Genomic DNA, 14,909 nt, shown 5'->3' with positions numbered 1-14,909 from the left:
TAAAAAATATTGACTTCCATTATAATGACATTTTTTTTATTGCAAAGCCATGGCAGCATATAATCATGCATTCTTGATTGTTGCTGGTTTTCCTCTTGGGAAGAGGTCAAATGTGTTTATACTGTTGATCATCAGTTGGCAGCATTAATTTATTTAGATAGCAGATAGCAAAAACGTTTCTGGCTCTATGGAGTAAAAGAGCCGTTTATAGTGTGCGTGCGTGAATGTGTTTACTATGTTTTGACAGCTGAGCTGATGATCAACTGTAAAAATGGCTAATTTAACCTCTTCCCAACAGGGAAAACCAACAACAATTAAAAATGCATGCTTATATGTTGTCATGGCTTTGCAATAAGAAATGTCATTATAATGGAAGTCAAAAACAGCCACGAACATGACAAAAGGGCAGTCAGTTTACCCACAGTGTGTTGTTGAATTTTTTTAAAATTTCAATGCATTTTCCCAAAATATGTCATCAAAATTTTATTCTATTTGATGAAACGCAAAGAAAGTGGTGACAAAGAGTGATGAAAACATCACCAACAGCACACGGGTGAACCACAAATCAAGATATTTTAAAGAATGTTAGAAACTGGTAGCTACTGAAGTCCTTGGAGCACATGCGTTATTATTTTTCTTTTCTAAACCTAACCCAAGGGTATGGCCAGACAGAATCTGCAGACATTTTTTGCTTTTTCTGCACAGAATTTTGTTTAAAAAAAAAAATAAAATATGCGGAATGATTTTAGGAGTATTGTCACTAAAAACTTAATATATGAAATAAAAAAAATAGCTTTTTAACTTTTATTTAATGTTTACAATGCAAGTCTCTCGTAGAATCTATCTACTAAAAGACTAAAATATTACTTTACAAACTGTATTGTAAATAAATTAAATGAATATTTTAATATTTTTCAGTAATTTTACTGAAATTAATTAAAAAATATTAATAAATATCAACTTACATTTGTACATAAATAGACTCAATGATGGGCTGAAGATTAGCTGAAATCTGTCAAAACTGTTTCCTGGTTTTATTATTGAGACACGCTGTGTGCAAAATTGCCGCTACAGATTGTTTACGTTTGCTGTGAGGAAATATTTCAGAACGCGGGATAGTGAAAGTGTCACGGGTGGATGACGTCAAACTCCGGTGGTGTATTCTTTCATGTTTGGCGCATTTTCATTGTCGTTCAGTTTGCCTTTATGACAGCTGAGACTCTACAGTGTGACATGAGAGCCGTATCCGTGCAGTCTGACATGCTACAATCGTTCAGTATTAGAAGAAAAAAATGAAATAAAAAATATAATAAATAATCGTACCGTGTGAGCCGGCTTTTAGGTATAGTATCTGATGGCAGCGGTCACCGAAACCAGTACAGTTACTAACACCACAGTATAGTTATTAACCCAGTTCTCAACAGTGTTATTCAGACATCTCAACCCCGAAAGATTAATTATGGATACTAATAAAGACCGATTATTAAATTGGTTGAACTTAACAGTTAACAGTTAACTGTTAACAGATAACAGTTTCTCTCACTGCTAGTCAGTCATTGGCTGTAGTGTTTTGGTTCAGCTTTTTTAGTTTTTTTTTTATGCGCTGGTGACAACACAGTTAGCATTGACTAACAAAATTGAACAAAAGCTGCTCTACCTGTGTTTTCCTCTGTGTCAGTAGCTGTTTCCTCTGATAGCCTTTGGCGTAGCTGGTTATACTTGATTTCGGTCTCCTGAGGGAAAAAAAGAACAGATCTTATTATTAGCTAATAACAGCACATCTGAAGAACATTAGTGTCTCGACCTTTTAAAGGTTCTTTTGAGATGTCTTGTCTTTTCTTCTAATAAATATAAATCCATATAGAACCATATTAAGTGTGGAAGACTTGTAACATTTTAAGACAAAACTATATTTTTACTAATTACTGTTTTTGTTATGTCTCATTTATTCTGTTATTATTTATTTTTTTGCCATCTTCTTCAGGAATCTCCTATTAAAATAATAATTCATTTTCGTTGTAAATGGCGCCTTTCAGGACACCCAAGGTTGCCTTACAACAAGCATCAACAGCTATACCAGAACAAATTAAAACAATAAAACGTTGCCAATCAAGATTTTAAATGCATGTAAGGAGTTGCAGGTCCAAAACACATGGAGTATAAAATAACATGATAAAAAATAGTCAAAAAAAAGCCTGCTTAAAAGATGGGTCTTGAGACGAGATTTAAAAGTGTGAAGACCATCACTGCTCCTTACATCCAGGGGAAGCGAGTTCCATAGTGGAGGAGACGCAGAGCTAAAGATCTGGCACCCATTGTGCTTAATCGAGTGCAAGGTGGCACCAGGGAGAAAGAGTTGGCTGATCTAAGAGTGCGAGAAGGGGTATAGATATGAAGTGCGGTGAGATATTGAGGAGCAAGATTATGAAGTGCCTTGAAAGTGGGAAGTAATATTTTAAAATAATTCCAAAACTTTACCGGAAACCAGTGAAGCTGATAAAGAAGTGGTGTGACATGCTCATGAGATTAAGTCCTAGAGATGACACGAGCTGCATGGTGCTGAACCAGTTGGAGTTTATGGAGAAGTTTAGAAGGAAGCCCAAAGAGAAGAGCATTACAGTAGTCAAGACCTGAAGTAACTAACGCATGGAGGAGAATTGCGGTGTTGGTTGTGAGAGGAGAGCAGAGACGAGTGATATTACGCAGGTGGAAATATGCAATACGTGTAATGTTATTAATGTGACCTTCAAATGAGAGTGTGCTATCCAAAATGACACCCAAACTCTTTACCTGCACAGGAAATCTTTTAGAACGTTTCTTTGAATCAAATATCAATTCTGACAAGCAGAGTACATGTGTTAAACTTGTAACATTCATACATGGCTCATTCAGAATATGAATAAAGGCCTTTTTCAGCTCTTTTGGACAAGATGAAGTGCTTTGGATTGTTTGTTTTCTTCTTCTTCTTTGTAATAATTGCTTCAAAGTCAACCAAAGAGCTCCTACTCTGGGAATACTTCACAATAGAATACTTCCTTTCAGCAATAGAGCTTTCTATTAACTGAAAACTTAAAGTTGAGAAGATTTAGCAGATGCTGTTTAGTTCATCATGTTACAGAATGCAAAACCACGACATTTGAAGTGCCTTTTTGGTCATTGTGTATTGTTTGGGAGTTGTGTTGGTGGTGAAGCGTCACCTTCAGCTGCTGCAGGTTGCGCTGTAGTAGACGTAAGTGTGTCATGATCTGTCTGTTGATGTTGGGTCCTTCAGTGCTCTGCGAAGATGAAGACAGGAGCTTCTTCAAGTCGATGCCTGAATCTCCTCCAGCCACGGGCTCCACACTGCAGCCCTGCGCATCGTCATCTGTGCTGCTCTCGCCTGAGCCTCCAAACACCTCCAGCACCATATAAGTGCCTGCAGACACTGACACAAGAACAGCAACACCTCACAAACATGCTACAAACTAAAGACTGTAGTAAGATTAGCCTGAACAGCATAAAGGCGAATGCTAACATGGGCCTCTATGGCAGTACGCATATAATGGGGAAGGACACTAAAAGCTGCTATGTGATTGGCTAAGACATGCTTCACGTGAACAAAGTTAGAGTTACGTCTTTTCCTATAGTAAGTAATACCAAAGTGCCTTTAAGGCAAGACAATTTAACTTGGCAACCATTTTTGAAACGCCTCTCGGGCAGTATGCTCGGGCATTCTCCAAAATTGCTTGCCAAGCTTACGATTCAATTTCATATTAGGAATCACCAATAAAATTAAACAACGACTGTCTGTTTAGTTTCATTTCTGAACGTTCAAATCAAATTCTGCAGAAACTCACGTCTGGTCCAAGCCCCGCCCCCTGGAAACTATTGGCCACTATTGGCTTCTGTACTAGAAGGCGGGGCTACATTCTCCATATTGATTGTTACACTTTCCCCCATTCAAAATAATTAAAAGTTACACGTCTTGTGTAGTGTCTTTGGAAAAACCAGCCTGATCTCACGAGGAAACGTAACTATTATACGTTTTGTCAGTTTTGCTAATTCATACGAATTCGTACGAGTTTAGTCGTTCAGTATGATTTTTAATATGAGGTGTAGCACCAAACCTCACCCCTAAACCCAACCATTATTGGGGGGATTAGCAAATTGTACTAAATTATACAAATAAGATTGTATGAATTTATGCGAATTGGTAATACAGGCTTTGGTATTACAGACATTTTCACCTGCACATAGTAAGAAAATCTGCTATAAACTTTCCACAAAGATAAATCTTCTGCCACTTGTTTGAATTACAGTTGGCAACACAAAGTGCCATGCAGCGTTATTGCATTTGTTTGATGATCTGAAACATTAAAGTGTGACAAACATGAAAAAAAACTAAGAAATCAAAAAGGGGCAACTGCTTTTACACACACATATGAGTCTATTCAACGGTTGAGATGATTTGAAGTCCTTGGAAGAGCCTGTGTTATTAGTTGTTATCAGTGAATAACACCTTTGAATTTTTTTGATCTGGTATTAGCTAAACCGTGTTTAACACAAGGGGATTGTAAATCATACAATTTTAGGAAAAGTCAATGACTGGGAGACTTGAATGTTTTAATAAAAACTTGGTATGTACATTTGAAATATCCCCACGTGTATAATTTACCCCGTGACAGTTTTGGTGTCAATTCTTTGCTTTGGCACCACTCTAGTTCCTTTTCCCTGTAACTTTTGGTTTGATTATATTTCTGTTTGCTTATATTATCTTCAAATGCATTGTACCACGCGCATACATGCCTCTCTTTTGTTGGCTTCATCACTTTTTTCTTTATAGAGGAATAAACAAATTAACTGTTAAGATTGTGTGCTTGTTTTTTCCATCCATTTCTTTCAGTAATGATATAATATTCTAAATGTTACGTTTACTCTCCCTAGACAACTTATTCAATCGTAACATGTGCAATATCAGATGTAGCCATTCTTTTCGTTTTACAAAATGATCCATATTTCATTTGTTAAACAGTAATGTAACAAGGCAATGGGTGATCAGGGAAGTTTTATGGTAAAATTAAGTAGATGTATTTTTAAAGAAACAGGCCAAACACGCACCACAATCTTCAGACGTCTCAAAGAAGCCGGTGTCTCCGGATGGCAGCTCCTGTGGATTCTCTCCTCTGTCTGAGCCGTTCTCAAGTGTAGACCGGTTCACATCGCTGTCGTCTGAGCCCTGCTGAGGACACGTCCTCTCTATATGCTCCTGTTGATCTTCACTCTTGTTCTCTCTGTCTGCGTCCTCCTGACCGGAAAACTGGTTGATCAGGAGTTGCCTCAATGTTGCCACTGAAAGACAGAAATCAGACAGATTAGGTTTAATCGATGTATTTTATTTTAAAGTCTGCATAAACTGAAGTTGCTGAGGCTTTTATTTTAGTACGTTGACGTACTTCCAACTGAAACGAAATACTGAGTAGAGGGTGGGCTTTCTTTTTGAGCATCTTACGCTCATAGCAAACTAATGGTAGCAGGCGTTTAAAAAAACCCTCTTCAATGTTTTGAATTTGTAATGCAATACCTATTTCAACCACTAGTTGTCAATCCTACATATCCGCTTGTTAAGTGTGACGTCACGCGAATCGACTTCTGGCTCCAAGTGCTCTATCAAACTGTATGGGAAGACTCAACAAACGGCAATAATAAACATTTACAAAGCGCTGTAATACTTTTGAACGTCACAATCACGATATATATATATATATATATATATGCCTAATATTCAATGGCCAGAAAGTGATTCATTTTTATATGGTGTCTGTGATGTAGCAAGTCCAGAGACTGTTGTGTACACCACCATTTGATATAAATTACACTTTAATGTGAGAAAAAAATTAAAATGGTAATAAACAAATATTTTCTTCATTCAAATGAGTAGCGGCTTGAACCCACAGTGTTTCATATATCGTGACTAAACAAGCAGATTGGTTTTATTCTGCTATGCTGAAGTGCGCTTGTTTGTGCTATTGTTTTAGATTGTTTGTGCGATTGTTTCTGATTGTTTGTGCGATTGCTTCAGATTGTTTGCGCGATTGTTTCAGATTGTTTGTGCGATTGCTTCAGATTGTTTGTGCGATTGTTTCAGATTGTTTGTGCGATTGTTTCAGATTGTTTGTGCGATTGTTTCAGATTGTTTCTGCGATTGTTTCAGATTGTTTGTGCGATTGCTTCAGATTGTTTGTGCGATTGCTTTAGATTGTTTGTGCGATTGCTTCAGATTGTTTGTGCGATTGTTTCAGATTGTTTGTGCGATTGCTTCAGATTGTTTGTGCGATTGCTTCAGACTGTTTGTGCGATTGTTTCAGATTGTTTGTGCGATTGTTTCAGATTGTTTGTGCGATTGTTTCAGATTGTTTGTGCGATTGTTTCAGATTGTTTGTGCGATTGCTTCAGATTGTTTGTGCGATTGTTTCAGATTGTTTGTGCGATTGTTTCAGATTGTTTGTGCAATTGTTTCAGATTGTTTGTGCGATTGCTTCAGATTGTTTGTGCGATTGCTTCAGATTGTTTGTGCGATTGCTTCAGATTGTTTGTGCGATTGCTTCAGATTGTTTGTGCGATTGCTTCAGACTGTTTGTGCGATTGCTTCAGACTGTTTGTGCGATTGCTTCAGACTGTTTGTGCGATTGCTTCAGATTGTTTGTTTCAGATTGTTTGTGCGATTGCTTCAGACTGTTTGTGCGATTGCTTCAGATTGTTTGTGCGATTGCTTCAGATTGTTTGTGCGATTGCTTCAGATTGTTTGTGCGATTGCTTCAGATTGTTTGTGCGATTGCTTCAGACTGTTTGTGCGATTGCTTCAGACTGTTTGTGCGATTGCTTCAGACTGTTTGTGCGATTGCTTCAGATTGTTTGTTTCAGATTGTTTGTGCGATTGTTTCAGATTGTTTGTGCGATTGCTTCAGATTGTTTGTGCGATTGCTTCAAACAGGTGTGTTCATGACTACCCATAAAAAGGAGAAGAATATAATAGACAGAGTTTTTAATTTACTGCCTTATTAGATTCTCTGGCTATTTCACGGCAAAAACAGATCATACTTCCATTATAACAATAAAAGACATTAGCAGCAATAAATAATACATGAGATAAAAATGTAAAAAAAATTTTTTGAGGTTTAGTTTTGATAAAATTTGAATATTGATTGAATAATATAATAAGATAATATTCGTTTAAAACATCAAGCAGCCTGATGAGTTGTTTTTAACATCTTAAAGCCAATGGAGGTGAATCAGATCGGAAACCTCAAGCCAAAAAGGTTCCAATAGTTGTGCCCGCTCGTAGGTGAAGACTAATTTCAATAAGATGTGTTTTTGTTTTAAAGAGCCCCTATTATGTGTTTTTGAAAATGACCTTCCATGTAGTGTGTAATACTATACTACTACTAATACTAATACTATGTGAATAAAAACATCCAGCTGAGGTTTACATCTGAAAGTGCACCGTGTTCTTTAACCAAATAGTCGACTCAGAGTCAAATAAATGAATTGTGCTGCGTTCGGATCTTTTGCCTGAATGTGTCGATGTCGATACAGTACATCACCAAATATGAAGTGCTGGATTTAGTAAAACGTGAACGTGCCTTTCCCTTCAGGCACTAGTGGAGCGCAGGGGATCACGAGACTGATCATGACACGAAGATGACGATCACTGACAGATGGAGATTTGGCTGCGGGAAATAAAGGGTTCTTTTTCACAACAATACTACCGTATAACCAACCGTGTGCTGTGTTTGTTCCTGTAATTTTTCAGATTTTTGATACAATAACCTACGCTGCAATGTGGGATTCGTCAGCCGTTTGCTATTAAAGGAAGGAGCAGCAGAGACTGTTATGTATGGGACTTTGTCAGAGACTTTGTTAGTAAGTGTTACAGTTCATATCGACCAGTTTCTTCTTCCTCCAGATCATAACATGTAAGTGTAATTAAAATCGTTGCCTCATTTTGTGTAGTTTGCAAAATATGTGTTTAATTGTGTGTTGTAACTTGTAATCGCCCTGTGGGTCTTGTAATCACTTATCAATTATAGATCAGAGCTTGAACTGCATCTCTCAGGTTAAATCTTCATGGGGCTATTCACATACTGCGTCCAAAACCGCGTTAAAAAATGCAACGCGTGCTTCTTTGTTTAGCTATTTAAATGTGATTCTGAACTCGCGATCCTCTGCCATTTGCTAAGACCACCATCAGCTGTTCCTTACACGCGTGACGCAGTCAATTTTCAAAAGAGTTCAACTTTTGCCACTGTGTGGATTAATACTGAATGTGTGTCGTTGTTATTACTTGGGGTTTAAGAGTAGACTATTATGCTTGTACCTGCCAACAGTCATGGGAGTCTCCCATATTTCAGACCCATCTCCCACCACTCTCCTGTTTTGTTATTTCTCCCGGAAAACTCCCGGGATTCCACCACCTCACTCCCCCCACTGCCGGTCCTCAACTTTTGGTACAGTCTATAACACCCCCGGATTGCCAACTTTGGTATTGTATCCGATCGCTGTGGCTGCCCGAAACCCAGTTGCATAATACAGTTAATTTAGCTGTGTTATTAAGACACCTCACCCCCTACACATCTACTCACGTGTCCTGAGAGCTTCATCAGCTATAAGCGGCTGCAGCTCGAAGGCCTCAGCCTCGTCCTCATCAATGGCGATGCCGAGTCTGCAGCGCTGCTTCAGGAACGTCAGTCGATCACTCGGATCTGCCACAACAAACGCTTCATCGTCTTCAGCCTGGTCCTGGAGAGAGTTTTCCTCCTCTTCTTCAGCCTCCTCGTCAGATTTGGTCTCAAAGGGGTTGGTGCTCGGTGGTGGGGTTGGGATGACCTCAGTGTCGTCTTTTTCTACTGAAAATATAGAATGAAAGTCACAATTCAGATTTTGTGGAGGACGGATAATGAATTTTTTGCAAGTGCCAAAGCTACATCCAGTTAAACAGCTACTATGCAACCATGGTAAAAACAGAGAGACCATTACAAAAGGTTCATTACAACAGAGTCAAATAGTAATATTTGTTTTATTCTATAAAAGTTTGATAACATTATTTAGTAGTTCCTGTCATTTCCCCAGAAAATGACAGCTGATCAGATTAATGTTGGCATCTAATCTAATGATAATTTAATCTAATCTAATTTGGATTTCTCATGTGTTAGATTTGTATTGTGTTGCCTAAAAATGAACACAAGTGTTGTTTTATTTTTACATACAGATCTCTGTTACGCTGAATGATGGCTGAACATTACTTCCATCATTATTTTTATAATATTCATTATTATATTATAAACATCATTGTCATTTAATGTTGTCATTTAGAGCATTTTTTGCAAATAATTAAATGTACTTTTAGTTTTATCCTGCAAACTACCGATTCAATTTCTGCCCAATTTAAAATAAAAATGTTTTGTTTAAGTAACGTAATGTTGCTTTAATGTGTGCATTTATATAGCAGATTTATTGTGTATGGCCATACACCCAAAGTGCTTCACAATCAGGAGGGAGGTCTCTCCACAACACTACCAGTGTGCAGCATCCACTGGGATGATGCGACGGCAGCCACAAGACAACGGCGCCAGTGCGCTCACCACACAACAGCTATAGGTGGAGTGGAGAGACAGTGATACAGCCCATTTGGTAGATAGGGATGATTGGGAGGCCTTGATGGATAATGATGGGAATTTAGCCAGGACATCGGGGTTACAACCCCTACTCTTTACGAGAAGTGCCATGAGAATTTTAGGACCTCGTTTTAACCTCTCATCCGAATGACAGTACTGACAGAATAGTGTCCCACTAACAGTATAGTGTCCCCGTCACTTTACTGGGGCATTAGGACTCACACAGACTACAGGTTGACCTGCTGCCCCCACTAACACCACTTCCAACAGCAACCTAGTTTTCCCTTGTGGTCTCCCATCCAGGTACTGACCAGGCTCAGCCCTGCTTAGCTTCAGTGAGTCTTGGGCTACAGGGTGATATGGTTGTAGGTATTTAGCATAAAATAACATAAAATATACCATGCTTTTATGTTTAATAAGTGTTGCCTTGTCTTATTTTTACATAAATACTTTATATCTGTTAAACTGAATGATAACTGAACACTATAATCATTATTATATTTATTATAATCATCATTAAATTACAAAAACATTGTCATTTAGAGCATTTATTTGCACATAATTAAGTGAACTTTTTGTTTTATTCTGTAAACTATTGATTTAATTTCTTCCCATTTTAAAATAGAATGTTCATTTTTTTGTGTAAATATATCAAATATTTTGCGTAAAATATTTATATAATATAAAATATCTTGCACAATTATAATAATAATTTGTTATTATATTATGAACATTATTATACTTTTATTAAACTCTTAAAAACATTATTTATTATTTAATAAAGTTATTTGAATGCTTACATTTGATGTTTATCAATAATGTTCATAATATAATAATGAATATAATGTTAAGTCTAGGTATGGGATGATAACCGGTTTCAAGATTTAACGAGGTTTGGAAAAGTCAGGTTTTAAAGCCGCCAAAGTTTTCTGTTATATTGTTCCAAAGGTATATGTAAGTTTTAGTTTTTTTTACATGTTTTTCACAACATTCTATGATTTAGTTTTTTAGGGCAACAGTATCTCCAGCAAACCTCAAAATATTTTATATGTATCTTAAAGAGCCCCTATTATGAGTTTTTGAAAATGACCTTCCATGTAGTGTGTAACACAGCTCTAAGTGAAGTGAAATATCCAGCTAAGGCTTAAATCTAAAAGTGGACAGTTTTTAAAACTATTGATTCATCTAAAAAAGAATCGACTCATAGTGGTTTGAATGAATTTTCTTGATAACGAGTCTTTAGTTGTTTCGGCGTGATGTGGCTACGAAACATAAGCCCTGCACGCAAACCCGGAAAAATTTAAACCTACGGCCCTGCCCACTAACACAGCAGCAAAGACAGATTCTGAAGTCATGAGTCATGAAAAAGCTGTGCTTACCTGGATATTATTGGAAGTGTGAGAGAAAGGAGTGCTTCAGCAATCTACACGCTTACAATGGGCGATTCATCCGTTTGTTAAAGGAAGGATCAGAAAAGACTACTGATGTATGAGACTTTGACGGAGCTCGACAGGAACTTTAGTACACAGCTCATGAATTAGTTTCTTCCTCCATTTTGTAATGGACAGACAATACACCAGGGGTGTGTGCAAAATAAGGACAGTTTATTAGGTACAAAGTCAAACAAAGGCAGGCTGGTGAGCGCTACAACCCCCTGGCTGTGGATGTGATCATTGGGCAAAGCAGAGTACAGGTAAGCCCTGAGAACACATAACACTTCACGCAAGAGGTGCCACAGCAATGATTGCAAATAGAAATGATCTACAGCTGAGAAGGGAGAAAAGCTCCAAAATGAAAGATAATTAATGAAATCAGACCTGGCTCATGACTGATTTCATAAGTGTAAGTAAATGGCTTGTCTCCTTGTTTTCTCTAGCTTGCAAATGATGTATTTAATTGTGTTTTGTTACTTGTAACCGATTGCACTGTATCTGGTTGGTATCGCAACAGGCTGTCATCGGTCCAATCAGCGCAGATTAGCTTTGCGCTAAGGAGGGGTCCGCTGAACGATTCATATGAGAGTCGCTGGGATAAATAGGTAAAAATAAATTCATATTATAAGACCATGAAAGTGTTTTTTGACCTTGCATGAATTTCAGACTGTTGTTGGAGACCCACATAACCAAAATATGACCCTTTTTAATGTATAATAGGGGCTCTTTAAAATAAAATATATTGTGTTCAATGGGGGAAAAAAGTTGTTGTTTTTTACCCAGACACTTAAAAAGAAAATATTTTGAAGCAGTAATCAATACCGGAATACCGTGCAAACAGTGATATTTTTATCCAAGGTTATCATACAGTCAGAATCTTATACCAGCCCATGAATTACATTATATCACAATTTATTATTATTATATTTATTATTTATCATATTATTATAACTACAATAATATTATTATATTTGTTGTTAAATTATGAACATTATTCTACTTTTATTATACTTTTAAAAACATTATTAATTTTGTTAATAAAGTTATGTGAAGCATTAATTAAATGCTTAGATTTAATGTTCATCAATAATGTTCATGATATAATAATGAATATAATGTTAAGTCATTCAGAGAAAGCTATATTTATGTAAAACTTAAACAAATAAAATAAAAAAAACGAATTAAACAATTATCAACACTTATTACACAAGTCCCAAAGCATGGCACATTAGGTTATTTTAGGCAAAAACAAAGGAAACATTTTTATTTGAAATCTGATAGAAATAAATAAAAATCATATTAAATTATAAATCATAAATTCTGAGAAACTGAGAATTTTCAAGTGATCTATTAGTATTTTCCATAGTTTATGTGTATGAAGTACTTTATTTTCAGACTACCCACTTCATATTTGCTCAAACATCTTTAAATAAAAACAAATGAAAGCAAATGTTTACCTGGAGACTGGATGCTCGCTAAAGTAATGGGTTCAGTGTCTTTGCTTAGCTTCTGAACACCAGAGTTGATCAACTCCACCTCTTCACGTTCCCCGCTGTAAAACATTGTTCATAATATCACCTTATTGCCTACAAAACAATACCACCTCTCTGGTAATAGCTGTAAGCTTCAACTCACTCAGCCTGAGGTAATGGAATGATGTTGTCTAGTTTGGTCTTCATGCAGTCTGCTCTTTGTGTGATCAGACACTGCCACCTAGTGAGAGGAAATCATAAATGATCAAAACATGCAGTAAACAACAGACTATTTTACAAACCAGTACAATCAAAGCTGTTTAAAAAAATCTCCTCATGTTTGTAATAGAGCTAAAAATAAAACAATATATTTAAATATAAACATAAAATATAAACATAAAAATAAGTTAAAATAAAGTCACAAATACATATTTAATCGACAGCTTTGAATAGAAATGTAAACACCAACAATAATAATAATAATACAATTAAAATATTCGATTATATTTTCTATATAACATCTATAAACCTACATAGAAATATTACAAATTCAAGAATTGATAAAAATCACAAAAGCACGTAAAATGAAAGACGTTTAAATGATATTTTGTTGTCTACATCGTCAACAAATGTACAACAGGGCTTTATTTACATAGAAAGCACATTAAATGTAAGCATTTACTTTAATGTTTCAAATCTAACATGTAATATTGAAAAATAAAATGGAAATAATGATTAATCGTCATTCAGGATAACAAATATATTTATGTAAAATTAACACATTTATTGAGGCCTACATTTTTTAAAAATATCAAAATATTAAGTATAATATTATGTTATTAAGTGTAGATTATGTCAATAAGTGATCATACTGGGATCAAATTCGTTTTATTTTAAGATTACTTTCTTGCTGACAAATGGCCAAAAGTTTTTTTAAATGCTTCGAGATAGCGGCACATTTATTTAGTATTTTGTTGCTTCCTTGTGAAACTTAAATAGTGTTATCAAATACAAAATATTTACTAAATTATTAATTATTAACAAAATCTTCTCATGTCTGTAACAGAGCTAAAAAAATAAAACATTTCATAAAAAATCTAAACATAAAAAGAAGTTAAAATAAAGTCACAAATACATTTTTAATGGACAGCTTTGATTAGAAATGTCAACACCAACATAATAATAAAAATACAATTAAAATATTATAGAATATTTTCTATATAACATCTATAAACCTACATAGAAATATTACAAATTCAAGAACTGATAAAAATCACAAAAGCACATAAAATGAAAGACGTTTAAATGACATTTTGTTGTCTACATCAAAACAAATGTACAACAGGGCTTTATTCACATAGAAAGCACAATCAATGTAAGCATTTACTTTAATGCTTCAAATATTAAAACATCTAATAGAAAAAAATATTCAGGATAACAAATATATATGTAAAATAAAAAACACATTATTGAGACCTCAAATTTTTTTAAATACCAAAATATTAAGTATAATATGTCAATAAGTGATCGTATTAAATTTGTTTTAAGATAAATGACAAATGACCAAAAAACAATGTTTTGAAAGATAGCGGCACATTTATTTAGTTTTTTCTTGCTGCTTTGTGATACTTAAAAAGAGTCATCAAATACAAAATATTTACTAAAATAATATTATATAAAAAATAACACTGTTAAACATAAATATGCATTCAAATATTCTCTTTTAATCCTGTTTGACAAGCTAAACATAGTGAGGTCAATCCAAAATCAAACAAAAAGTGCTCAGGGGTAGCTTAAATAATGTGTCGGTGCTCTTTGGTTAAGGGATTCATCAGAATAAACAGCAAAAGTCAGTCCAAGGCACTCGAAAAATGTGAAAAAAATATTTAAAAGCCTTTATTGACATGGTTATTAGAAGGAATAGCCATGTCAATAAAGGCTTTTTAATATTTTTTCCACATTTTTTGAGTGCCTTGGACTGACTTTTGCTGCTGATAGTGAGGTCAATTTTGAATATTATAACTGATGCATTCTAGACCCGCCAGATGAAAATGAATATGTGTAATAAGTTCAACACTCACGTCTTTTGCTCTGATACGGTCTGGGCCATCAGCTCATAGATCTGAGCTCCATTATCAGACATGGACAGCACAAAGAACGACCTGTTGTCTGTAACACATTCATTTCATGCTAGTTTAACTTTATTTTCATCAAGAACACTTTTCATGCATAACCTGATTCAGAAAAAAAGACTTGACCCTTCTTAAAGGGATAATTCACCCAAAATGAAAGTTCTGTCATCATTTACTCACCCTCAAGTGGCTCCAAACCCTTTTGAGTTTCTTTCCTCTTTT

At 35.4% G+C, this 14,909-nt stretch overlaps 1 protein-coding gene across 3 annotated transcripts in view; it reads right to left on the bottom strand.

Annotated features, from left to right (window-relative positions):
- arhgef12b (Rho guanine nucleotide exchange factor (GEF) 12b) overlaps positions 1 to 14,909 on the bottom strand; it is a 145,769-nt gene that overhangs the window by 1,369 nt on the left and 129,491 nt on the right. For 2 of the 3 annotated variants that reach the window (XM_056458554.1, XM_056458557.1), the window contains 7 exons: positions 14,637 to 14,724; positions 12,719 to 12,796; positions 12,541 to 12,635; positions 8,619 to 8,882; positions 5,098 to 5,328; positions 3,198 to 3,424; positions 1,658 to 1,733 (listed from right to left, as the gene is read on the bottom strand). In XM_056458554.1, coding sequence (XP_056314529.1) covers positions 1,658 to 1,733; positions 3,198 to 3,424; positions 5,098 to 5,328; positions 8,619 to 8,882; positions 12,541 to 12,635; positions 12,719 to 12,796; positions 14,637 to 14,724 — 1,059 coding nt within the window. The remainder of the gene's footprint in view (positions 1 to 1,657; positions 1,734 to 3,197; positions 3,425 to 5,097; positions 5,329 to 8,618; positions 8,883 to 12,540; positions 12,636 to 12,718; positions 12,797 to 14,636; positions 14,725 to 14,909) is intronic. The other variant, XM_056458556.1, reaches the window with a different exon arrangement.

Source organism: Danio aesculapii, chromosome 5, assembly GCF_903798145.1.
Source record: "Danio aesculapii chromosome 5, fDanAes4.1, whole genome shotgun sequence".
Taxonomy (NCBI): Eukaryota; Metazoa; Chordata; class Actinopteri; order Cypriniformes; family Danionidae; genus Danio; species Danio aesculapii.
The sequence above is the reverse complement of the archived record's forward strand: the minus strand, read 5'-3'. Positions and strand labels throughout refer to the sequence as shown.